Source organism: Triturus cristatus, chromosome 9 (genome assembly GCF_964204655.1).
Source record: "Triturus cristatus chromosome 9, aTriCri1.1, whole genome shotgun sequence".
Lineage (NCBI taxonomy): Eukaryota > Metazoa > Chordata > Amphibia > Caudata > Salamandridae > Triturus > Triturus cristatus.
In genome coordinates this window covers 935,412,058-935,437,339 of record NC_140592.1, presented here as the reverse complement: position 1 = coordinate 935,437,339, position 25,282 = coordinate 935,412,058, and the positions used below count along the sequence as shown (strand labels likewise).

Sequence of the window (25,282 nt, the reverse complement as noted above, 5' to 3'; positions counted from 1 at the left end):
TTTGAATGGCAGGATGGATGTCAGCAAATACATCCATCCTGCCATTCAAAGCCTGACAGAAAGTTGTATTTAAAGACGCTGAGGCGAGCGTTAACAAATCGTAGTGTGGCGACTAAAATTAAGGCACAAATACTTCATGCGGCAAAGGGCTGTCACATAACAAGTGCCACAAACTGCGCATGCTCCCCTAGGCATGTGGCGTGCCTTCGTATGCTGCTTCCTTTACCGGTGGGTAGAGCTGTTATTGGATAATGAGTGTGTGTGCGCGCGCGTGTGGCAGCAGCAGCACCTCTCCTCTCGCGCAGATCTGACTGCTCCTGCATTCACTGCCGCTCCTCCCGCTATGGACAGCACTCTCTGTTGATGGACACCTGCGCACCCCGGATTTTGTTGGTGCAGAGCCCTTGGCAGGAGCTGGTTTGGCTGCAGAGGCAGGGAGTCTCCTGGACGGCAGTTTATAGGGTTGCAGAGAGGGTGCACCCCTGGGACAGGTGATAGGTGTGCACGAGCATCTCTTCACCCTGGGTGCACATTGTGGTACTTAAGTGTGGATCTCTTGAATCTGGGGTACACCTCGGGAATGCGAAGTGAGTACCTGGCTGTTGGCAAACCTTCGACACTACCTTAGGGCGTCCAGCGGCGCGAGGAGAGTTGTTTGCGGCACATTGGATTATTTCTGTGGTTCCCAGCTTGCATGGAAATCTGACATTTGGGGGCGTCGCTTCAGGTGAATAGAGTCGCCCCCCTCGCCGGAGTGGGGGAGTGCCCAGGACTGGCCCCCTTACCCGGGCATGGGTTCAGCCCCCCACTTCTCAGATATGGGGGTGCAGTGCCAGCAGGTTGCCTCCGGGAATCATGGAGAATGCACACGACCAGATTTGGGGTCACACCTGCGCAAAGGAGGGCGGAGGAGAGAGCGCCTCCTGCTGCAGGGCACCTTCATCTGCACCCTCCTCTTCAGTGTCTGGTGCCTGTCTAGCCTCCTGGACAAATTAGGTAAGAAAGTGCGTCACTCACCTAGAAATGAAGTAATATGTGTGTTCGTAAACGCATCATTCACCGGTTCATCCTTTCATATGTTTATTTGTCACTTATCAATTTTTCTCATTCATCCTTCATTAACGATGTGAATTAGTTAGTTACAAATGCCTTTATTTACTCGCTCAACTTCTCAGTTACTCCTTGGCTTGTTCATCAATGTACGTTATGCCATAGTATGTGAAGAACTGTGTTTGGAGATTCAAGCAGCTAATCTATCCTTTCCTCTAAACAAATAAAACACTCATCCACTGCCTGGCTATTCATGCATCCACTAACATGCCGATCCGCCCATTCTACTACGACCACCAAGATATTTTCATCCATCCGTGCAACCATTCTTTCATCCAGTCATCTAACTATGCATCCGTAGACACACAGCCCATTCGCCTGACCACCTCCTCATCCTTTCTCCATCCATCCATGCATTCTCTGTTCGTCCACTGATTAATCAAGACGTCTAGACACTCACACACGCCCTCATCCATGCAGGCTACTTTCAAATTATTCATCCACCCATTCACACACCCACGAACGAAACCACGCATCGGTGCACTTTCTTGCACAACCCCCTAGCCCCTGACCATTGTTTCCATTTGGCCGCTCATTCACATACCTCTTCATCCTCTGATGTATTAAACCACCCGTGCATCTATACTGTAACCAGAATATCATAATACATATTGATGTCCAGATCCATGCATCCTAACACCCATGAATCCATGCACTAATACATCTACGCCCCAGTGAAACCACCCATTCACACACCCATCTGCCCACCCAGCGATTAAGGTTCCCACCAAATCAAGCATTCGTTCACACAGCTCACATCCATCATCCGTCCACCAATGAGATAATCAGCCCACCTTATCAGCTCTCGCTCCCACACAGTGACCACTCTGGGACTCCCTGGTGTCGAGGTGTATGTGTCCACCCACCCGATCCGTGATCCATGCGTGCACGCACTCACCCACACACAGATCCATCCACCCACCCACAGACCACGCGGAGGAGATCAGGCACGACGCACCCTCCTCGGGATGAGTAACTTCTGAAGCGCTTGTCAGTAACGAGGAACATCCCTGGGTCTGTCTGCACGAGGCGGGCGCTCTTCCTGTCGCGGCACGCGCTCCTCTCTGCCTCCGCTGCACGCGCCTTTGCACGCCACTGCACGCGCCCTTTGCTGCCACAGCGCTAGTGTCTGAGTTCTGCTGTTGTGCTTTGTAGCGCTGTATATGCACCCGCTCCTCAAAGCGCTCAGAATTGGCTGAAAGGCGACGTGTTCATGCTATACAAGACAAAAAAACAAACAACACAAGAAGTAAACATTATAAAGAGCAGTTATTACTAGCAGCACTTCTATCATTCTTTGTGATCTATTTTTATCATTAAAACCGCCGGTAGTATTAACATCATTAGTATTGTTGTGGTTTTATTATTAGAAATTATAGCCTGTCTTCAACTGTTAATGGACAAATCCCATGTAATCTGTAGTTAAGCGCCCACGCTTTCTGTGTCTGGCACGGGGTCTAGCGCCTTCATCATCTGCTTGGTTTTAGTACAGATATGCAAATCAGGGAATATTATCTTTTATATTAGTTTCTAAGACCCCCCCCCCCGAAGGAATAGGCTACATGCCTGGAGAGAGTTTACTGTGTCACAGCCTTCAAAAGTAGGGGCACATGTGGCTTCGCAGTATATACACTGTGTCATCTTTGCATATTACTTTTAAGATGCCCTATAAAGGGTTTACACGACTAGAGTGCTTAGATGTTCACTGTGCTGTCCAAATTCCACCTCTCATGATCAGCTTTGCATATTTTCACACCAAATCATGAGAAATGAAAGGGCACCTTGTAAACACCTTAAGTGACATAAAAAATAATGATTTTATAGCTCATATCCCCAAACGCAACGGCCTCTAGGTGCTTGACCAATTGGCGTTATGAATGTTACACAATTCAACAGTACAGGGTTTATTGAGTAGAAGGATAAACAGAAGAGTTGGCCCTGCCATCATTTGAAACTCTGGCTGGCAGGGCTGTGGCAGGAGCCTTGTCCACTCAGCTGTCTCACTGACCTACTTTGCAGTACTACCTTGGAAGGGAAAATGTAATTTTCTTGCTTTAGAGCTCAACTGGGTTCCCTCTTCAATTCTGACATCTTGTTTCACTTCCCTAAATAGATATACCTGTATAACACATCCCCAGTGTTCAACAATCTCTGTCAACAATTTGATTCTTACTCAGAAGCAGTGCTTGATTTGTAAAGGAATGAGTTTCTGTGCTATGAGAGGTCGGCGCCCTGAATTCGCAGTCTTGAATCCACCTCATGCCTCTTTAGTCCACTACCAGACACCCCCCCCCCCCACCCCTTATCTCACTCTTGCAGGTGTCTGCTTTCTCTCTTGTGACGGGTTTACATCTTTCTCTTCCTCCTTCGTTCCCTTGTGTTTATTTTTCTACCTCTTCCTTTCAGTCAATGTCTGAAGTGGAAAAACAAGCGCCATTCCCCAAAAATGAGTGCTGGTGGTCCCACCGGCAAGGACCGGCTCAAATTAAGGGCTGTCTGAGAGACAGACTCGGCTTAGATATCACAGAGGTTGCTTGCAGGCCTCTAAGGCTGCCTTCCTTGTTAGCTCCCGCGTCTCCTCGGTGCTGGTTAACAGTTCATGATTTTTGCGCCTGTTTTCTCCACCTGCTCCCACTTGGCGCCTCACTCCTTTTCTGGTGGTCCGCCGCCTTCTATGGAGAGGTTAAGGTCTCTGTCCTTGGAAGGGCTCAAGGTCAGGCAGGAGGTCAAAGAAAGGACCAATATCCTGTCAACTCTCACCTTAATGACTGCGACAGGGCTCTGTCTACTCAAAATAAGAAAACATTTCGGGGGGGGGGCGGGGGGGTGCTGAATCTTTAAGCAATAGGCAGAGTGGAGCTGCAGGGGCTCTTAGAAGGGGTGAAACAACAGCAAGGCCTCATTAACATGCAAATGGTCTTTTTAAAGACCTGTGAAGTGCTCGGGTGCGGCTGTGTGTGGCCCGGGAAGTTGTCTCATCCCGGGCTGCCACACACGACGGGAGGGGGGGGGGGGGGGGGCTGAAGCCCTGTGAGTCCAATGGGTGTTGCGCGCCTGGGTAAGGCAATATGATTAAAAGAGAACCCGTGCTCCAGGCCTGCACCTGCATGTGCAGTGGCGTAGCGCGCTCTGTGCATGTGGCGGGGGAATGGTAAGCCTTCTGTGGCAGCTTGCCCGTATTTTTTAAAACATAGCCGTAATTTAGCTTTTCTCAGCATGGGGACCCGGTGCAACTGCATCTGATGCACCATTGAAACCTACGCCCTCGCAGAGAGCCAATGGTGGTGAAGGGGTGGGGGTATAGTGAGTAGTTTAAACAACAGGATAAAGGGAGCCTTCTTACCACTACACTGATCCCTGGTGAGACCAATGCTAGGGCACCGTGCCCGGTCTGGGTGGCTGACATACGAAGCATGGAAATGAACATGCACAGTATAAATCATAATTTTGCTTGATCATAGTATTTTTTTCTTCCTCTTTGGCAATGCACTTTCCCCAGTTTCTTCACCTCCTCGCGCCAAATCCATTTTAAGCCAGGTGCTCAGATGAACGTCGGAAGTGTATTCCTGACAGCTCAAGGATGCTTCAAAGTTACTACTAATACTAATAATACTCCTCGGCAGCCAGACGTATAGGGTATTGTATGTTTATGACCACTTTGTGACACTCACTTTTGTGCGCATCTTTTCGAATCACCATCCAAATCCCAGCGTGTTCAATGAATGGCAGCCTTGTGCCCTTTTTATTGCACCTAATGCACACTTCATGCTTAGTATAAGTATAGCTACCTTAGTAAACCATGAACATAACATAACGTAGCATAGCATAACGTAACATAACATAACATAACATAACATAACATAACATAACATAACATAACATAACATAACATAACATGACATGACATGACATAACTTAACATACCATAACATATAACATAACATAACATAGCATAACATAATGTGAATTTGTAAAGCGCACGTTCACCCAGAAGGGTTTCTTGGCGCTGAATAACAGACGTTTATTGTGCGCACTCTACTCAGACTGTTTCCCGGTGCATACCCTACGTGTCCAGACGTGAGGATTGCCTGGGACACAGAGAAGGGCTGCAATGATGTATTGTCAGCAGGGAGGCAGGAGCCTCGAGGGAGGATCATTTATTTACATCAAGGGTGGCTATTAAAGGAAGGGAATATATTCCTCCAGTTGCGTGACGCTGGCACATGGAAAGGTCATGGGATCAAGGCTGGTCATGTGGAAGGGTCTGAGGAGGAACAAAAAGAACTTGTTCTTGGCAGGAGGTGAAGTGAGTGCACCCGAGTGTGTCTCCAGCAGGAGTATGGGCCCACAGCGATGCATTTGCATCAGCCACAGCAAGTGCTTGATTTGTAAAAGAATGAGTGTTGCTCTGCTCAGAATCCTGTGACTGGTGGCACCAAGGGATTACTTGATTCCACCTCATGCCTCTTTATTTCACTACTAGTGACCCCTGACCACTTATCTCTCTCTTACAGGTTCCCACTTTCTCCCTTCAGGATGTTTTTTCCCACTTTCTCTTCCTCCTTTTTTCGTGTGTTTGTTTTTCCCTCTCTTACTCTCAGTCAATGTCTAATGCGGAAAAATAAGTGCCGGTCCCCAAAAATGAGTGCTGGTTGGCCCACCTGCAAGAACCAGCTCAAATTAAGCACAAGCCAAAAGTTACTTACTGTGCACAGGTGCTGAATGGAAGACCAGTTCTCTCTTATAACAAAGATATATGAATCCCAAATGATGCGAATCATAAACTAATGTATTGTCCAAAAAGAAGTGACTTAAACGAATTCACTCACTAAGGAAATAAAGATATATTTCCTCAGCAATGCTTCGGCTTCTGCCTTCCTCCGGTAGTACATGATTTCATATAATTTTAGATAGATAGCTAGATATTTCTTAATTCAGTAAAATGCTAGTGTTCCTGCTTAGCCCCATCAAACCCTTGCTTATCAGACTCAACATTCTGTTTCTTGCACTAGACGGTAGCCGCGTGTGGCGTGGCCTGCCTAAACTAGAGATTATTAGGGAAACCAGCTCGTTGAGGGTTGGGCTTTTTCTTTAATTAGATAGTCTAACCTGTCCACTGCCAGTGTTTCCGCGCACAGCTTAGGTAGATCTTCTACCAAAGTAAACTGACCAGTGTGAGAAAATGAGTGATAGACTTCAAGCAGGTCTGAGACTAGCACAAGCTGGAGACTTTATATGGCCCAGACCAATAAGAGAGGTCCCTCTGAAGTACATCTGCCTCCTGTTTTTTGAGTCCACGTTTCGATGGGGGCGATGCATCTTTCTCACCTCACATCGCCGTATCTTTATAACTCTGTCTACGGCCCCTGGCCAAGAAAAGTGGTATTAGGGGACACCTGAAGCATATTTCAATATATTAACAAAACTGAAGCCCACAAAATATAAATCAAAGGGAGCGAAAGGATAAGGATTGAGACCGACCAGGGGTCCTAGACGACCAGAGGTGAATGTGCGGATGAAGCATGCCACACAGTGGTGTGTGGGTAGGAGTTCTAAGAGCAAAACAAGGGAAAAACAAAAACTGAGGGCTGGTGCACTTTGGGGGCACCTTCCTTAGTTGTCTGGATCTGTGCTTAGTCTCGGGAAGATAAGATGACCCTCTGAAATTACTTTTCACTCCCTCTTGCTTTGACTTCATAAGGTCAACAGTTTGAGTCTATGCAGAGAAATCTCAGGCTCCTTGGGTTTGATGGTGCTGACCCGCAAGCATTATCTTTGAATCCATGATAAATTTGAGCTAAACAGTCATTAAAAAGCCAACAATATGAATTGTACTATAGGTATTTATTTTCTAAAATGTAATTTGAATGTAAATGGTATTCACTGGATTTGTAGTAGTGTGTACATTGAAGAACGCAATATTTTTTTAGTATAAAAATCGAATTATGTTTAGTTTTGACTCAGCGATGCTTCAGCAGGCAGGGAAGGCTACTGCACAGGTATTGTAAGATAAAGGCTTGGGCAGGAAGCTTACAAGAAACTTCAAATTTGCAGCCTTCTTGCATAGATTATAACAAATGTCGTGCATCATGGGGTAGCACACATTGGTGTAAGCATGGCATGCAGATCAATTATTTTGGAAATAGATGCTGAACAAGAAAATAAAGGCTTTACTTTGTTCTTGCATTCCTGTCGCATAAACTTTACCAAAAGCATTGGTAGAGCCAGGAGGCCAATTTGAGCCCTGGTTAAAGAAAAGGATAGCTTTCAGTAAAAAAATTGCTCGATCAGATAAAGAATTGAATGTGATGACTTAGTGTATGTAAAAAAGTGCGTTACTAGTTGAGACTGGTGGAAGCCCCACTAAATTAATAAACACAATCCTTATCAGGAACCATGAGTCAGTAAATAAACCTGTGCTGATCCCGCTGGAAGCTTGGCACAAAGTAGTCTGGTTTAAATTAGAGGCATTGTGTAAAGGATTTATGCAGCACTCAAACAGTATTAACGTGAAAACACAACACAAGAAATTTCCCAAATCAATATAGAAAAACAGAATTAATTGTAATAAATAAATGGACACCGAAACAACGAAAACGTAATCAGTACAACAGAGCTATGAATTTCCAAGTGGAGTGCATAGTGGCAAAACTCTGCGAACTCTGCCGATGGAGCGGAGTTTGCCTCCACCCCTAAATGACACACCCAACAGCCAATAGCATGAAGTGAGAGAGCAATACTCCTCTGTGCAGGGCACACAGTTTTCTTTATGTATATTTTAAAGAATCTGTCGCAATAGGCCGGCTGACAGCTGCCCTCTTCAGCCAGACCTAAAAAGGACCTCCTGCACATCATTACTATTCCCCACCAACAATTTTTTAAGAACGGTTGTTTTCAAGAAAATTACATTTCTGAATTTAAATTTTGGAAACATACACAGAAAAAAAATCTGAATAGAAGAGGGGTCTATGCCCCACCAGATAAAAGTAAGACTGAGGCAGAAAGGAAGCGACATGAATGCTTGGTGGTGAGGGCGTTCTGCAGGTCTTAGAAATTCAGAGACTGTGAGAGGGCACATGCAGCATTCTATCAAATTGTTGGTGCTTTTGCACATGCACAGTTATGTTTTTCGCATTTGAGGCAATGCTGATGCACATGGAAAATAGAATGTTTACTTTTTCTTCTAGTAGTTTTGGTTGTTCATTTTAATGAATGTTCATTTGACTGTGGTTTGAGCAGCTTTTCTTTTGCGTTCTCCTGTTATGACGTGTGCCACTCTCAACTTCATTGAGCTTCTGTGGTCATTGGGAAGCACCTCTCTTGTGAGGTAACATTGAACACAATGCAAATTCCCCATTCGTTTATACAGCACTTACTACAAAACGTTTTCGAAGATAAGCCCTCACATTTTAGCAGATAGGAGGACTGGAACGCAGGGAGGCAGTATGATTTGTCCAGGATCGCTCGGTACGGTGAAGCGAGGAAGCCAGGATTAGATTCCAAGGTACAGCTCAGTCTTCTGCCCCAGTTGCACTGACTATAGGCACTTTCAAGGCATTTTATAGCCAACGTCCTTCATAATGTGTTCATTATTAGCAGCTTTGTTCTACTTGAAGGTACTTTAAGAAACACAAGGAACTTGTAAAGACCCACAGCAATGTCAGCACGGTCAGAAACCTCTATGGCACCATGGACCCTCTCCTACTTCATCATGGAATCTGAGCTCCCTCCACCACCTCGGGTATCCCAGGTATCCACAGCCTCCTCCAACACTTTGAGGACCATGAGACGTGTCATCCCATAGCCGTCTTTCTCCTAAAACATGGGCCCTCTACATCATCATGGACTCAGTGGTCTCGCCACCACCTCAGGTATCCCAGATATCCACAGCCTCCCTCAACACTCTGAGGACCATGAGACGTGTCGTCCCATAGCCGTCTTTCTCCTAAAGCATGGACCCTCTACATCATCATGGACTCTGTGCTCTCGCCACTGCCTCAGGTATCCCAGATATACACAGCCTCCTTCAACACTCTGAGGACCATGAGACGTGTCGTCCCATAGCCGTCTTTCTCCTAAAACATGGGCCCTCTACATCATCATGGACTCTGTGCTCTCGCCACTGCCTCAGGTATCCCAGATATACACAGCCTCCTTCAACACTCTGAGGACCATGAGACGTGTCGTCCCATAGCCGTCTTTCTCCTAAAACATGGGCCCTCTACATCATCATGGACTCTGTGCTCTCGCCACTGCCTCAGGTATCCCAGATATACACAGCCTCCTCCAACACTTTGAGGACCATGAGACGTGTCATCCCATAGCCGTCTTTCTCCTAAAACATGGGCCCTCTACATCATCATGGACTCAGTGGTCTCGCCACCACCTCAGGTATCCCAGATATCCACAGCCTCACTCAACACTCTGAGGACCATGAGACGTGTCATCCCATAGCCGTCTTTCTCCTAAAGCATGGACCCTCTACATCATCATGGACTCTGTGCTCTCGCCACTGCCTCAGGTATCCCAGATATACACAGCCTCCTTCAACACTCTGAGGACCATGAGACGTGTCGTCCCATAGCCGTCTTTCTCCTAAAACATGGGCCCTCTACATCATCATGGACTCTGTGCTCTCGCCACTGCCTCAGGTATCCCAGATATACACAGCCTCCTTCAACACTCTGAGGACCATGAGACATGTCGTCCCATAGCCGTTTTTCTCCTAAAACATGGGCCCTCTACATCATCATGGACTCTGTGCTCTCGCCACTGCCTCAGGTATCCCAGATATACACAGCCTCCTTCAACACTCTGAGGACCATGAGATGTGTTGTCCCTTAGCTGGCTTTCCCCTGAAGGGTCCAGGTAACAATCAAGCAGTCCATGGTGTAGGGCTGACTTTCCGATACCAAAAGCCTTATCAACAGCTGAAGCTTAACTGATAATAGCGATATACCGGATGCTGCGCATTCGTGGGGTGACCTTTTCAATACAGTCTGTCTCCAAGCTCTGGAACACCTTCACAAGACCTTATCTCACTCTAAACTATGAGCGGCAAGAAAAACGTGTCTCCGCCCTAATGCTTGAATCATGTGTCATAACAATAAATGAACCTGCAATATACCCCTTAGGAGAAGTTGGGAGAAAAGCACCAATATATCATATAAGAAATATCCCAAAGTAACCAAATATTCTCCACGCTACACCATGCAAGCTTGTTCTGTCTCTAGCATGATGCAGCTCTAGTTCTATTAAGGTGTTTTTGTTTATGCATTTGCTATACATGAATGTGCTACCTTAAACACTCACCTTTATTTCAGATAAGAGAACTCTGATGCAGTGAAGTAAACAGACATGCCATGGATTAACCGATTCGTTTGGGCTGGACTGTTCCCATGAGGCACAGGGTCAAGACTGATTTGCATATGGCCAGGTCTAATTGGGGTGGCATGGTGAGCAAAAGAATGATGGATTTAACCCAGATCTCTTGACTGGGGGTGAATGTTCTGCATTCTGTCCATCAATTGTGTGTCTTTTGCATGGATTAACCAATGTGCATTAAATGCTTGAGCGCACTTCAGAATTTAGGTCAAATGAGAGAAATCCCCAGCTTAGACACTTGGTTACACCACTTCCTGATCAAAGGCTTTCAGCAAGGATAAAAAGTTTCAGCCAAGTTGCTGAGTTTTTTTCATCACTCGCCATGTTTTTCTGTATTCCCAGCAAGTATACCTAAATGTTTGCTTTCTGAGCTGTGTCCAAGGAACACATAATCTCAGGGGCCACTGGAAAAATGACTTTATTATGCTCTAGTGACATCCTCTCAATAACGTAGCTGAGGGCATTCATCCCTGCAGCAACCCTCTGCTTGGGAGGAGGTGCAATCAATTACTTCCTCCATCTGTGAGATCTAGGGGAGGTACCCCCAAAGCTTTCACTGGAGAACTTTAGCTGGATTCCGCGTGGTTTATAGTTTGGGGTACTGCACCTAAAGGGGACACCTATTGGCCCACCAGTAGGTAACCCCTGTTTTCAAAGAAAGAATCATCAACACTGGGGTGATTGTGCTACTTAATATTGACGTGCACATCATTGTGCCATTCTAATATTGAGGACAGACTTTCGAGGCACAAAATATCAAAAGGTAGGTGCATATAGGGAAGTATAGGTTTACTATTCCAAACTCCACATCTACGTAGCCTGAAGATATATGTACCGCAGAGGTATATATACATGGAGATAGGTATAAAAAATCGAGACTTACTTTCCTGTCAGTATTTTATTAGCAATATTTCTGTCCTCGATATTCTGTTCCATCAATATTGTTCATTTGATATGCAGGGTGCTCACCCACTGCAGTGATTAAAAACAAAGGAGCGAGCGTGAGCACTAAGATAATGATGTATGCAGTATAATTATGAGCTCAATGTTGGACCATTCTTTGCTTTCCTTAATTAGCAATTGTAAACATCTCTTCAGTAGGGAGAACTTTTAAAATGGAGGATGGATTCTCCCCACAGAAGATTAACAGGGCCAACTCATCTCCCACGTCTCCATCCTCCTTCTTCTCGAGGAAATTATTTGGGTAGAAGACACACCTGCCAGACCAGTGTCCCCCAGAAGATTTCATGCTTAGTGGCAGTCACCTATGGCGCCCCCATGAATCAGGCTGGGAACAGGATGAAGTGACATCTTTGGTCAGCTGCAGATCTGCACAGACCCATGACTGACAGGAGAGATGTCCCTTCATGGCACATCGCCTCTGGTGACGCAGAGATGTGTAAGAGGTGGGGAGAGGTAGGAGGAGTGGAAGGCCATATGCCCTGGAGGCACCTCCCAAAGTCAAGGGCAAGCATCAGGAAAATATATATACTTATCAAGGTTCGTTATATTTAATTCACTTTTTACATCACTGTATTTCTACCATTTTAACACTGGGCATGTTTCATAAAAGATCCCCAGAAGGAGTTCATGTTTAGATGGGAGTTTCATTATTAAGTACTCCAGGGACACTTATCAGGCCGAAGAATTAAGAGTTCTAGTCCATGCACCTCCGACTCTCATGTTTAATCAATTCATCTCTCTGAGAGAGGGCGAGGAGCTGTCCATGGTGCTGACGCCTCTTTAAAAATGGGTCTAAATTGTTTCCTGTCCGAAGGGTCACAATCAGGATTGTGTGAGAGCAGTACAGAGACCGTGAACATCACAGGCATCACAGACCCGAACCAGTCAGTGAACAGAAGCTTTGTACCAGGACCAACGTGTTCGAAGTCATTAATGTGTTCCAGTTTGTGCTACAAGTTCTGTTTTTTTCATTATTCAAGTTGAGTTTTATTGTGCGATACTTTTCACGTATTAATAAAGTGAACATGATCATCGGTGGCCCTGGACGCAGGTTTAGACCCAACAAAGTACAGAAACCAAATCTCCCACAAGGATGGTAGGAATGGCCCCTTGCACAACAACTTCCCACTCTCCTTCAGCTCGCTTCATGCATAAACAAAGCAACACCATATGAATGAATGAATGAATGAACAGGATTTGTACAGCGTACAGCTACTCCGTCCGGAGTGTCCCGGCACTGACAGTTCACATGTGCATACTATACGTATGGAGGGCCAAGGGAATTATGCGATTGTGCGGTTGCGGTATATTTCTCATAATTTAAGATCTGCCTCATTTGCCACGTAATCCATCACATGCGGCATAATCTGCAGACTTTTTTTTTACGAACCATCTCTTTAGTGGCGATTTTGTGATACAAGGACAACAAAACAAGCTGTCATCATACCTTGAGTGCAGAGAGGCCACGGTATTCCATCACATTGCACTGACAAAGGCCACCATGAGGAGGAATATTAATTGCACACATCTCTTGTGGTTGCAAGGCTGCTAAGGGGCACAGAAAAAGCCCGGGAATACCGGTGCTGCTTAGTCAGAGAGAGAGCCAGCAACACAAAGGAAGGAAGCAGAACAGAGGCGTGCACTGAAAGAAGGCATGTCTTTCTAGGATGACCGTAATCATCTCTTATATTCAGATGTCCCAAAAAGGCCTAGCGATGGGGCAAGGGGAGCTGCCCAAGAACTCAGGCTAGACATAAGAGCTCCGTCGAAGAGCTGGAGTGCTTTAAGTCTAGGCGCTGTGAAGCAGGAATGTTCCAGACGGGAAAAGTATTGTATGCACATGTAAACCGTCAGCGATGGGACACTACGGACGGTGTAGGTGTGCGCTATACAAATTCTGGTCATTCATTCATGCATCCATTCATACGAGGGGCTGCCAGGTGTCGGTGAACCTCCCCTCCGTGTAAGCGATTTTACGAGAAAGCAATTCCATAGCTAGGACTTGCCACATACACGTAAACCATTGAGCTATGGGGGGGGGGGGGGAGCATTCCGTTTTTTCCAATGTAAGGCTACCAGTTGCTTGGCAGCCCGCAACATGTGGGTGATTAAGTGACATTGAGCATGCGTCATGTCCTGCATGTGTTGGGGTCGGACACCAAGGATAGCTGACACATAGGATTCCGGGAGCGGGAAGACTATCGTTACTCTAATGTGGCTAAGAATTTATTTCCAGAAGTTTGCAATGTTAGGGCAGGACCACCATATGTGTAGGAAGTCTCCTGGTGCCAAAGTGCAGTGCCAGCATAGTGGGGAAGTAGCGGGGAAGATAGTGTGAAGCCGGGTGGGCGCGAGATACCAGCACGTCATTACTTTGTATGACGTCTCACGTTGTGCTATACTTTTAGAAATCCGAAGGATGTCATGCCAAAGTTGTTCCCATTGTTTCGTAGGTAAGTCTTCCCCGATGTCTGCCTGCTTTTGTGATTGGATGTGGGTGGACTGGGGTGGAGTGTTGGCAAACCTGAGATGAGCCTGCGGGTCCCATCAAAAAACTGAACCAGGGTCCCGAAAGCTGTTAGTTGATGTGTCACTCCCTTTGCATTATAATCTGCATATTTTAACCCCAAACATTTGCACATGGCTCAAACGGTTCAAAAGTTACTCGAAACAGAATGACACATGTTGCTGTGCAGTGAAAGACACTTTGCAAATGTTGACTGGTCGCATTTCTGTTGCTTATTTCTATATTTGGGTGTTAAACTGGTACTAATTAGGTGCAACCCAGACAGTTTCAACAAGCGTAAAAATGTCAAAATAATTGAGTAATACTATCAGAAACTGTGCTGCATTACGCTGCATAATTTTCCATTCACTTCCTACATAATGTAGTCAATCCTACTTCCTAATTTGACCCTCCCTTGCTGCATAATTCCAGTGGCCCTAACCATATGCAGTCGCACGACGAGAGCAACCACTGCTCATTATGCCCAACACCAAAAACACTTCTCACACAGGCCACACTTGCCACCAGTCACATATTTTAAAGGAAAGTGTCCTATCTCTCACACTTTTTTCCCCAACTACATCTACAATCACAGTGACATATACAATCATCCAGTAATAACTCAAGAGAGGCTTGTAAAGTTCCAAATGAGATAGGAACCCTCTGTGCTGTGTCAACAAAATTGATGACACGGCTCAGCAATGTAACACTCTAATTACTTATTCCTCAGACAAGATTAACTTAATTTTTAAATCATTTTTGACCTAGCAGATTCAGTTGAGGATATGCAAAATGTATTTATAGAATAGATGCAAGTAACACAACCTAAAGCATGCTACAATGAGCATCGATTTCAGTAGATGAAGTACACAACACCTCAAAAAAGGTGAAATCAGGGTTGCCTTTAGAGCGGTGTTCTGCTAAAATCTTTCACCTAGCATTTATAAAATAGCTCTGTGTATGACCAATATTATTAATCACCTTTTTCAGACTGGAACTGTTCCCTTGGACTGGAAAAAAGCCACTGTTTGGCCAACACTAAAAAAATCTGCTGATCCTATGATCCACAGTAACTTTTGCCCATTTTCATTACTGATTGTTATCCCTAAAGTGGCAGAGATGATTGTCAACTTCCAATTATCTAAGTTTATCTTGGATAATAACAGGTTAGATGACTTTTAGCCAGGTTGTATAGCTTGTCAGAGAACAACAGTTGTGCTTACTGCAGTGATGAAGCTGTAAATGATCAAGAATAGGGGAGGAATAGCGGCTGTCATATTACTGGATCCATCCGTAACGTTTGACACAGTTTGTCGTTCCATCCTCATCACATGATTAAGAGAAATTGGTGTACAGGGCCTAGCATTACAATGGCTGAAGTGACTCCTGTCTAACCACTGTGCTGTGGTCTCCCTACCTCATTTTACGCCATCTTTGAGCCCCACACTGTTCAATGTATATTCTCTCCCTTAATTCGATGAGTGAGACCTTGTGCAGATGATACGCAGATCATCAAAATGGAGGGAGACTAACTGCAAGCTCAGTTTAGGTTCACCGGCTCTGTACATGCATTAGCTACCAGAATGAGGGAGAGTTGCCTAAAATTAAATTCCAACAAGACAGAGGTATTGGTAACTGGAGGCTGTCCATCACTTTGGATAAAACAACAGTGGGAAAGTTTCCTCCCAATTTTGGCTTCATATTTGATGATGAGCTCAACTCCAGGCAAAATGCCAAAGTTGTTTCTACCTGCTTTCTTTGTTTATAAAAATGTGTAATTTGTTTATTTTAGACCTGTCAGCCTTAGGGTGGTCCTACCTTCAAACGTTTTGCCTTCACTCCTACTGCTTTGCTGAATTTGTTTTTGGTGGCCTTAGGACTCTGTGTACTTTACCACTGCTAACCATTACTGAAGTGCTTGTGCGCTCGTCTTTAAACATAGTAATGTTGGCTTACACCCAACAGGTACAATTAATTTACATGTGAGTCCCCAGTAAAGTGGTACCACAAGTACCCAGGGTCTGTAAATGAAATGCTACTAGTGGACATTCAGCTTTAATTGTGCCACGCACTTAAGTAGCCTTTCAAACCTGTTCCAGGCCTGCCATTGCAGCCCGTGTGTGTAGTTTTAGACTGCCATTTTGACCTGGTAAAATAAACCTTTTGCCAGACCTAAACCTCTTTTTTTAATACATACAAGTCACCCCTAAGGTAGGCCCTAAACAGACTATAGGGCAGAGTGCATTGTATTTAAAAAGTTGGGCATGTACTTTTAATTTTTACATGTCCTGGTAGTGAAAAACTCTCACATTTGTTTTTTACTGTTACAAGGCCTACCTCTCCCATAGGATAACATCGGGTTACCTTATTACATTCAATAAGTGATAACTTATGATTCGGAGCAGGTAGTGAAGTCATGTTTGGTATCTGAGGAATTGTAATTTAAAACCCGCTTTAACGGTAAAGGTGAATTTTAAGCCACAATTCTGAAAATGCCACTTTTCGAAAGTTGTCATTTTCGTGTCCTAAATATTTAGTGCATGCTACCTGTTCCTGGGTCACATGACTAGTTGTAGTTGACAGTTGGACTTTGTGCATTCCTCCCAGACAGCATCACATTAGAGGCTCTGGATGTTGGCAGGATGGAAGATCTCTGACTTGATGGGGGCGGAGCTGTTACCTACCATACTTTAACCCTGGGCGTAGTTCGCGAAGTAGCACTTTGCGAAGCTACGCAAAGTGCAGTTCGCACTACGCGAGCTACGCGTAGCACTTCGCGAACTGCGTAGTACCTTGTTCGCACTGTGCCAGATGTCGTTTTCAATGATTGCACAGTGCGGCCAAGCAACCGGCACTGTGCAATCATTGAAAATGGCATCTTGCACAGTGCGAGCTGTAGTTTTCTGCTGCTCGAGTAGATTTTTACTCGAGCAGCAGCTTTCTCAACGCGAACTGGTAGTCTCTCATCGTGAGCGGTCGCGAGCATACGCGACCACTCGCAATGAGAAACCTGACCTCCTCGCGTTGGGAATCTCGCCGGGAGATTTATTTTCCATGCTCGCGATCGCCAACTTGATGGTGCTGATCGCGAACAAGGAAAAAGTCTCGCCGGGATGTCATTTTGCTTGCTCGCGGTCGCCAACTTGACGTTGAGGACCGCGAGCAAGCAAAAAATGACCGCAGCACTGCGCAACACTACGCTACGCGTGTTCGCACTGTGCTACGTGCAATTCCCGTAGTGCGAAGTAGCGCGAACTTCGCAAACTACGTGAGCGTAGCGTAGTGCTTTGCCCAGGCTTACCATACTTGCAAATCAAAGGCCCTGGCTCAGATCACCCACAAAGGACATCACACTCACCTATTGTACCCTCAGGCAGACTGGGACCAGGGAATGAAGGCAGGAAATTCTACACACCTCTGTAGGGGGAAACACCAGAAACTTCTCAAACTTCAAAGCTGGCAACAGGTATAAATATTGGATGCTCAGACCCAGCTCTTCAGATCACTACTGGACCTGTGGAAGCCTCAGAAAAAGAACTGCTCTGCTGCCCCGCTGCTCTGCTGCCCCGTTGCTCTGCTGCAAGGACCGGCCAGCTGCTCTGCTGCACTGTTGCCCTGCTGCTCCACTTGCAAGGGGGACTGATCTGCTGCTTTGCTGTCTGAGGAAGATGGACCGAATCTACAATTTCAACCCAGAACCACCATTGTGTCTCCAAGCCTAGTTAGCTAGCCTCTTGTTCTTAGATACAGGGACATAAGAGGCTCCTCTCTGCTGATGCAACCCGACACACCTTGGCGCAAGCCCGCATATTGCAGCTCCAGTTTGGCAGCCTTGCAAGCACCGACCCAGCGCGATGCATCTCGACGTGACTACTGGCCCCGCTCAACGCACCTTGACACACCTCAATGCTGGACCACACTTAGCAGCTTCTGATCGACGGCTTCTCAATCACTGTACATCACAGATGACACCAAATGTTTCCCACATGGCCACACTACAACCCACACCTTTCTAACAAAGCACAACCTATGGAGTAGTGTTCAACATGTCTAGCAAAGTGCTTAGGTGCCTTCTCAGTTGAGTGACTCTAGCATATAATCAGTGCTGTGACTGGGGTGATTATAGTATACTGTAACCAGTCTCAGCCTTCTAGCTCCTTCCATGAGCTGGAATTTCACTTTTCAACCAAGCTTCTCCTGCAAGTCATGCAGGCTTCAGATGCCCAGCCTTCCATCTCCTTCTCAGTGACCAGTCTCCTCTTCAGCAGGGAACGCATACAGTTTCTTCATTGATACTTTTATGTGGTCCCTACAATGTTATGGTTCTAGGAAGAGACCTGACACTTACCTATAAACAGGAACTTTATGACCTGGCTAGTATATGTTATATCGTTGTTACTACTTTTTTATGTTATTTTAAATTCAAGCTTTTTAATGTTTTAACAATTACAATTGCCGTTTATGCCCAAATGTATTTATGTTAATATACATTGTGATGTTTTCATTCTTTTTATGGCATATTTGCCGAAATAGAGATGTTTGACTGGCTGACTATCTTGCTAGTACCCTTTTAAGGCTGGAAGGCGTGGGACAGGACCTGTCACATGGGTTAACTTGAGACTCAGATTGTGTGTGTAGCCAGCCCAAACTCTGGCTTAAAGCATGGGAGTAAGTGAAACACTTTTGCGTTTGTTTCTCAGTGTTTTCTAATGTAAGTTACATAGGCTTTAAATTACACAACACCAGGCTGCTTCAAATGAACATGACCTAGCCGGCAATATAATTTAAGTGAGTTACGCAATTATTGTTGAAAATTCTATAATCTGTGATTTATTTGAATCCCGGCAGGGCCATCTAACCTTTCTACGGGTTTCAACGAGTGTCGGTGCAACGGAGATTAGTCCAGTTGAGTCAATCAAAGCATACCAACACCGCAATTTCTAAGCCTAGGTGAAATTTGCATTGTGCTGGCGTAAATAGCATAATTTTGTGTTACGCTTGTTACATGAAATTCCCCAAAGGAGGCTGTTCTGCCATGTCCCAAAATGGTACCATGAATGGGGCCTTTGAGGAAAAAACATGCAAACAATGGCAGGGTGTGAGTAGCTGTTGTTTTCGATGCTTTTATTTTTTTGCATTATTTGCAAAAGCACACTCCCATCCAAAGTGGACATGAGGATAAATTGTGTGCTAAAATATAGCACCTTTTTGTATTTCACATAATTATGCATCATTTTGTATAACCTTCCAGAATTTACTAAATGCCAAGAATTTGGTAACTCAGGCTGTATGCCTTAGCAGTTACGCGCTATTGACTAGGTAATCTTGCACTGACATTTGCGCCGACTGACCACTGGAATTTCCTGTCCAGTGCAACATGGAATTTTCAATCCATGCAAATGTCCCTCTTGCACTAACAAATCGATGCAAAATGTTTCTGCACTGGCAGTGGGTGCACACACTGGTCAACAAATGGCTCAATCACCAGAGAAGAATCGCTTAGTCACCATTTCATATACTGTAATTCGGCCCCTAGAGACATTTCCTGGCGCAGGGCAACATGACAACTTTTTGGAAAGTGTGGTTATCGAATGTGGTTCTCTCAGTGGGGACTCCAGTGCTTGAAAGCAACCACCTTCAGTGCTACATAAATACAATGAACACATAACCCTTCAAAGCTGTGCATACTGTTGAGTCCTGCAGTACACGTCATTCCGCAGCCCCTCCCTAAGGGCCGTGCTAACATCCACAGTCACGCATCCAACACAGGCGTCACCAGTCACGTGACCCTGCTAATAAAAGGGCCCGGTCACACGTGTCCTGTATCAGTTCACCCATCAACTCCTTGTGTGTGCCAGTTGCTTTAGCAGCATGGCGGCCTAAGGCCCAAGATGTCACAGATAACTTCCTGGCCCACTTTTTTTATACACCTCATTACTGTGCCTTGATGAGCAATTCGGGCCACAGGGGAGCAGCACTTCATCTTGTCCGATTCTGTTTAATTAAATTAGGCAGGATAACTGATCGGTCTGGGTTGCTGATTTATGTATATTCCCTTCTCGTGCCCTAGGGAAACTTCTCTGGGGTCTAAAAATATGCTCCTTGCTCCTGGAGCGCCATGGTAAGTTTATTTGGCGGCTGTGCAGGAAACTTAACTTGCTTCCCCTCGCAAGCTCACTCGCACTTTTATCATCTAGTAAAGCGTTTTTCAAGTATGAAGGTTTTTTTTTTTTTTTAAATCACGAAATACTTTTTTTGATTTCAGCTTTTAAGTTCTACAAATGCGGGGGTCGTGATGTCACTGTGTCCAACGTGCCCAGATCTGGCTTTTCTTTTTATATATCATTATCAGATCTCTCGTTTATTAGGGCCACGAGCAAGCAATTTTTTCAGTCAGGGTTTTTAGGACTCGTACCCCCCAGGATGGCTCCCGGCCCGCCCCCATCCAAACCCACAAATCAATGCTTGACAACCAGAGCTGTGGGTAAAAAAGGCCATGTTTATTACAAATCCTCACACAAACATGACAATATATAATTCAAACAACTTGATACGATATGGATTTATTAAATTCAATCGCTAAGCAATATTTACATTTAACTTGCTCATAACTTCATGATCCATCCGCAAGTCGGACAGAACTCAATTTACTTACACGAAGAACGTTGTCTATTGCTCCAGCACTAAGGGGCCTTCTGGCTCGCGTCCCCCAACCAACTGAGAACCACGCAAGGCGCAACCCACCTGCGTCCTTGAGGGGTGAGCCCCTGCCATCTGGTCCTTATCCGCCACCTGAGAGGCCCACCCCTCCACCACCAGGCTGCCCATCGGGGCTCGTAGGGAATAACCAGGGGCGGATGCCCCATGCCCTATTTTGTAAACTGGCGCCCTTGCCCCCAGCCGTTGTCTCCATTCTCTCTGGGGTGAGCTTACCGTCTCTCCCCCTCAGTGCTGGCCTAAGGAGTATGCAGGAGGACTCCCCTTAACAATGTAAAGGCAATTTATGTGGCCTCTTTTCCGCCACTCTCTATTCTACATCCAACACCTCCCCAATCTCTACCTTTAGGGACGGGTGGGTGGGAGATTCAAGGAGACCCCTGCATACCGGGGCCGGCGTCGTAAGGAAGAGAGGGCCAGGGCAAGTTGCCCTAAATAGGCCCACGCCCACTCCTCCCCATCGGTGTTGCCGGCTCTGGCCGGACGTGACGTCACAAAGCTGCCCCGGAAGTACTTCCCGCTGCCGTCATGTTTACTCCATCGATGAGGACCACCAAGGGGGGCGTGCCCGGGTTCCCGGGGGGCCGCGTCCTAAGTGCACGCTTCATTATATTTCGTGCTTTTCATAGGACTCGTACCCCCCAGGATGGCTCCCGGCCCCGCCTCCATCCAAACCCACAAATCAATGCTTGACAGCCAGAGCTGTGGGTAAAAAAGGCCATGTTTATTACAAATCCTCACACAAACATGACAATATATAATTCATACAACTTGATACGATATGGATTTATTAAATTCAATCGCTAAGCAATATTTACATTTAACTTGCTCATAACTTCATGATCCATCCGCAAGTCGGACAGAACTCAATTTACTTACACGAAGAACGTTGTCTATTGCTCCAGCACTAAGGGGCCTTCTGGCTCGCGTCCCCCAACCAACTGAGAACCACGCAAGGCGCAACCCACCTGCGTCCTTGAGGGGTGAGCCCCTGCCATCTGGTCCTTGTCCGCCACCTGAGGGGCCCACCCCTCCACCACCAGGCTGCCCATCGGGGCTCGTAGGGAATAACCAGGGGCGGATGCCCCATGCCCTATTTTGTAAACTGGCTCCCTTGCCTCCAGCCGGTGTCTCCATTCTCTCTGGGGTGAGCTTACCGTCTCTCCCCCTCAGTGCTAGCCTAAGGAGTATGCAGGAGGACTCCCCTTAACAATGTAAAGGCAATTTATGTGGCCTCTTTTCCGCCACAAGGGGGACCAGGGCAGACCGCCCTTCACCCTCCCCACCACGAGGCAACCCCCGGACCATTAGCTTCCCATCAGTCTTCAAGCTTGGAGCTATGGCGGATTCAAATGCACGGATTCATCGGTCTGGACCCCAGGTATACATGTGCCCACCGTTGCAGTGAATCCTACGATCGCGTGCCCCAATTTGTGGGTGTACCCCCAAGCGTGCCCCTGGCTGGGGTAACGCAAAGGCCCTACCGGCACTCCGGGCACTCAGCTGACACATAACAGGGCACCTGACCTTAGGCCTCGCTCTTAATTTCGTCATGGTACTATTGGCCCACGCCATCTTGGAAACGTCCTATCCCCGTATGGACAAACCCAGACAGCGCTCCCTCGAGGCCTGGTGTCCAGACCAACTGTATCATTACCCCTATAAATGTATAAGAAACCAACTCAGGGAACTGCAGTCCCCCATGGCACCTGGCGTTTTCCGCCAGCGGCTAATGTGTGGGATCTGAGGGTCACCCATGTCACTCACCCGAGGGTGACCTTCTCACCGCCCCCAGCTTCAACTCGTGCTGCTGCTGCCAAAGAGCAATACGGGCCCAGCGCACGGGCAAGCGACCCAGCATCTACCCCGCTTTGCCAGACATACTACCTCAATCTTGTCCGGTGAAATAACCGGCCTGCTGTGCATGTCGCTGCCCCAATTTTGATTAGAGTCACCAACCACCTAGATCCACCAGCTGCCTGAAGTAGTCCGGCATGTGATATGCACTAACTATGCTCAAGATAATCGATGGGCGTGTATGCCCCCCTGAGCATCAACCCGTCGCCACAGACACCTTCCTAGCAGCTCAGGTTACAGCCTCCCCTAGGGGGTGAGCCTGCCTACCTCAAATACCCAGAGCCCCAGCACTGCCGACCCCCTTATTACCCTGAGTCGTGATGCCCCTACCAGTTTGCCCCCCTGAGGGGCCCCCAAACAATAAATCTGCACCTGATGCGGGCAATAAGGTAAGTCCGTTGGATGACCGCCCCCCAAGTGTAGGTCAGCACACATGTCATTTGCTAAAATCTCACTCCTCAAGAAGGAATTTGCTCTCATTGTGATTCCCCTAAGTTCGGCGAAGAAAGTGACCACCATCTGTTGTGCTCTGGCGCAAGATACAAGCCCGCTCCGTGAGCCCCCTAATTGCATGTCCCCCCAAGTGGACCTCCAGTCGGACAAGGGGGGGGGCCCTCCGCTGACACCCCAATGGCCTTTGCTATCAGCTCAGCTGGAACCAGCTAAGCCTCATCTCTGGCCCCTCAGAACAAAAAACTTGGCGGTGCAGCTGCAAAAAATTCCAGTGCCTGTAACTTCCCCCCGACAAGACCGGTCTGCATGTTCCAGTGGAATCCCACTTCTTGTACGGGGCAACCGCTTCTCCCCTGTGAAAGAACGTGCGTCAGCACCATCTACCTGCGTGTACCCCTGACTTGGATCCGGTGACAAGCTAGCAGCCGCCAATCTCGCTCATTGGCTGGAATAGGGCTAACACCATACGATGGCCTGGGCTACACAAGAGTATAACAGTGCCCTGTTACAGTTGAGGGAGTATTTCTAGCCCGGCCAAGTGAATTAAATCGAGCAATGAACCCAAGGAAGATCCCCCCTGGAGTGACCTGGGTAGGTACGAAAATTACCACAAACAGTCGAGATGGGGCTCATATTAACGGAATGCTGTGCTGTTTAGATGAGCAAACACTGGACGCCTGGTGGCCCCCGTGATGACGGTGTTTTGGAAACGCATGAAAGAAAGGGACTTCATTTTTCTATGCCTGCCTGCCTGCAAGCATGTGTAAAGTCCACATCGCCCCTCTAGCACACGAGCGCTCTACACCGCAGGGGGTAATGCCGCATATGGGAATGGAACCCAGAAATGGAGAATGGGCAGAGAGCCTTAAGGAAGAAGCTATCTCTGCTCCCACAATGCCCCACCAATGACCTAGTGCCTATTAGGAATAACTCCTTGACCCCATCTCGCTCTTTCCCCCGCGCAGGAATACATATCTCTCCTTCACGGTCAGGCTGCGTAAATACGGGCCCTCGTTAATGGCTGCATTATAGGAGCTGTTGGCGTGTAAGCTAACACCTCGCCCCACCTTCCTCGCTCCCAGGCCTGCAACCCATCATGATTACCACATTAATCATCCCTGCCACCTCGCTACTCTCCGAAACGACATACCTGACGCCCCCACCACTCCTACACCCTCTACACCCATTGTGACCCTATGTGTCCCTACCGCACTCCTTCCCAATCGAGTTATGGACGCCGTTGCGCTACAGGAGGTGCAAACCGCCACGAAGATTTAAGCCACAAATTGCAACCCCGCCCCTCAAAGCACATACTAGTGCCCCGTACGGCACTATAATTTTCCTGGCGAATTTGGCACTATTCCCACTGCCCAAGTATTAACCCACAGATAATCGATTAGCCATAAGGTATCGAAGTGCTTTACGCAGGCCAATTTCATCACAAACGGACACCCACCCGGCGAACCTACGTGATCTGGCGCCGAATCATGACATGTTGCGTGCCCTGGGCGCAAAATCGAACCCAACCACGGGGTCCTCCCCCACAGTCCATCACACAGTATCGACGTGCAGCCAAGCTACCCCTGCCCCAAATGCCCTGTCCCTTGAGCGTCTTAGCGGAGTAGCATATCGTCGCAGTGACCCTCCCGACTAGCAACTCTATCCAATTATCCAAACAAATGCTCCGAATTCCAAAAAGGGGGGTCAGCGCACATCGCATGAGCGCCACGCATGCTACAGCAGAACCCCCGCAACGCGGATAAATTGATGCGCCCCGCATCATAAGTTGTAGAGCCTCCTGCCGAAACTAGCACCCGGCTCCTCAGCTTCATGGGCGACCGCCCCAGCCGTAATACCCGATCCTCTGCCTTAGTGGCTGAATCTGCCCTTTGCCCTTCACTAAAGACTCCCCATGCCTACTAACTTCTCGTACTGCAACACATTGTGCATCGAAACCAAGGATTCATCATGATGCTGCTTCCTGCTTGCCGCCAATACCAGCCCTTCGGATACTTCGGAAGCTACTGGCATACGCGCCCTACCGTGCAGTAGCTGCGGGTACCCGTCCCCCGAGAGCCTGCTGGCGCTACCCCAGCAGTACCACCGAAATGCAGACAACCCAAATACGGTGTCATTACCTGTGGTTTCAAAATCAAATTCAAGGCCTATAACCCTTGTAAGACCATGATTTGAACTTGTCACTTTCAGAGTATGGGCTAGGAACCGAAAACCACTAAGCCCCAGTAACTTCTCCAACTCAACGGAATGGGCACGCCGCAATGAGCCTGAGAC

The 25,282-nt window shown here is 47.1% G+C and overlaps 1 protein-coding gene across 2 annotated transcripts in view; it reads left to right on the top strand.

The window, feature by feature from the left end:
- The first annotated feature begins 340 nt into the window (after positions 1–340).
- Positions 341–25,282, top strand: part of LOC146799097 (sodium/potassium/calcium exchanger 4-like) — a 611,785-nt gene continuing 586,843 nt past the window's right edge. For both annotated transcript variants that reach the window (XM_085626506.1, XM_085626505.1), the window contains exon 1: positions 341–996. In XM_085626506.1, the coding sequence (XP_085482632.1) occupies positions 792–996 (205 nt within the window). In that variant the 5' untranslated portion in view covers positions 341–791. The remainder of the gene's footprint in view (positions 997–25,282) is intronic.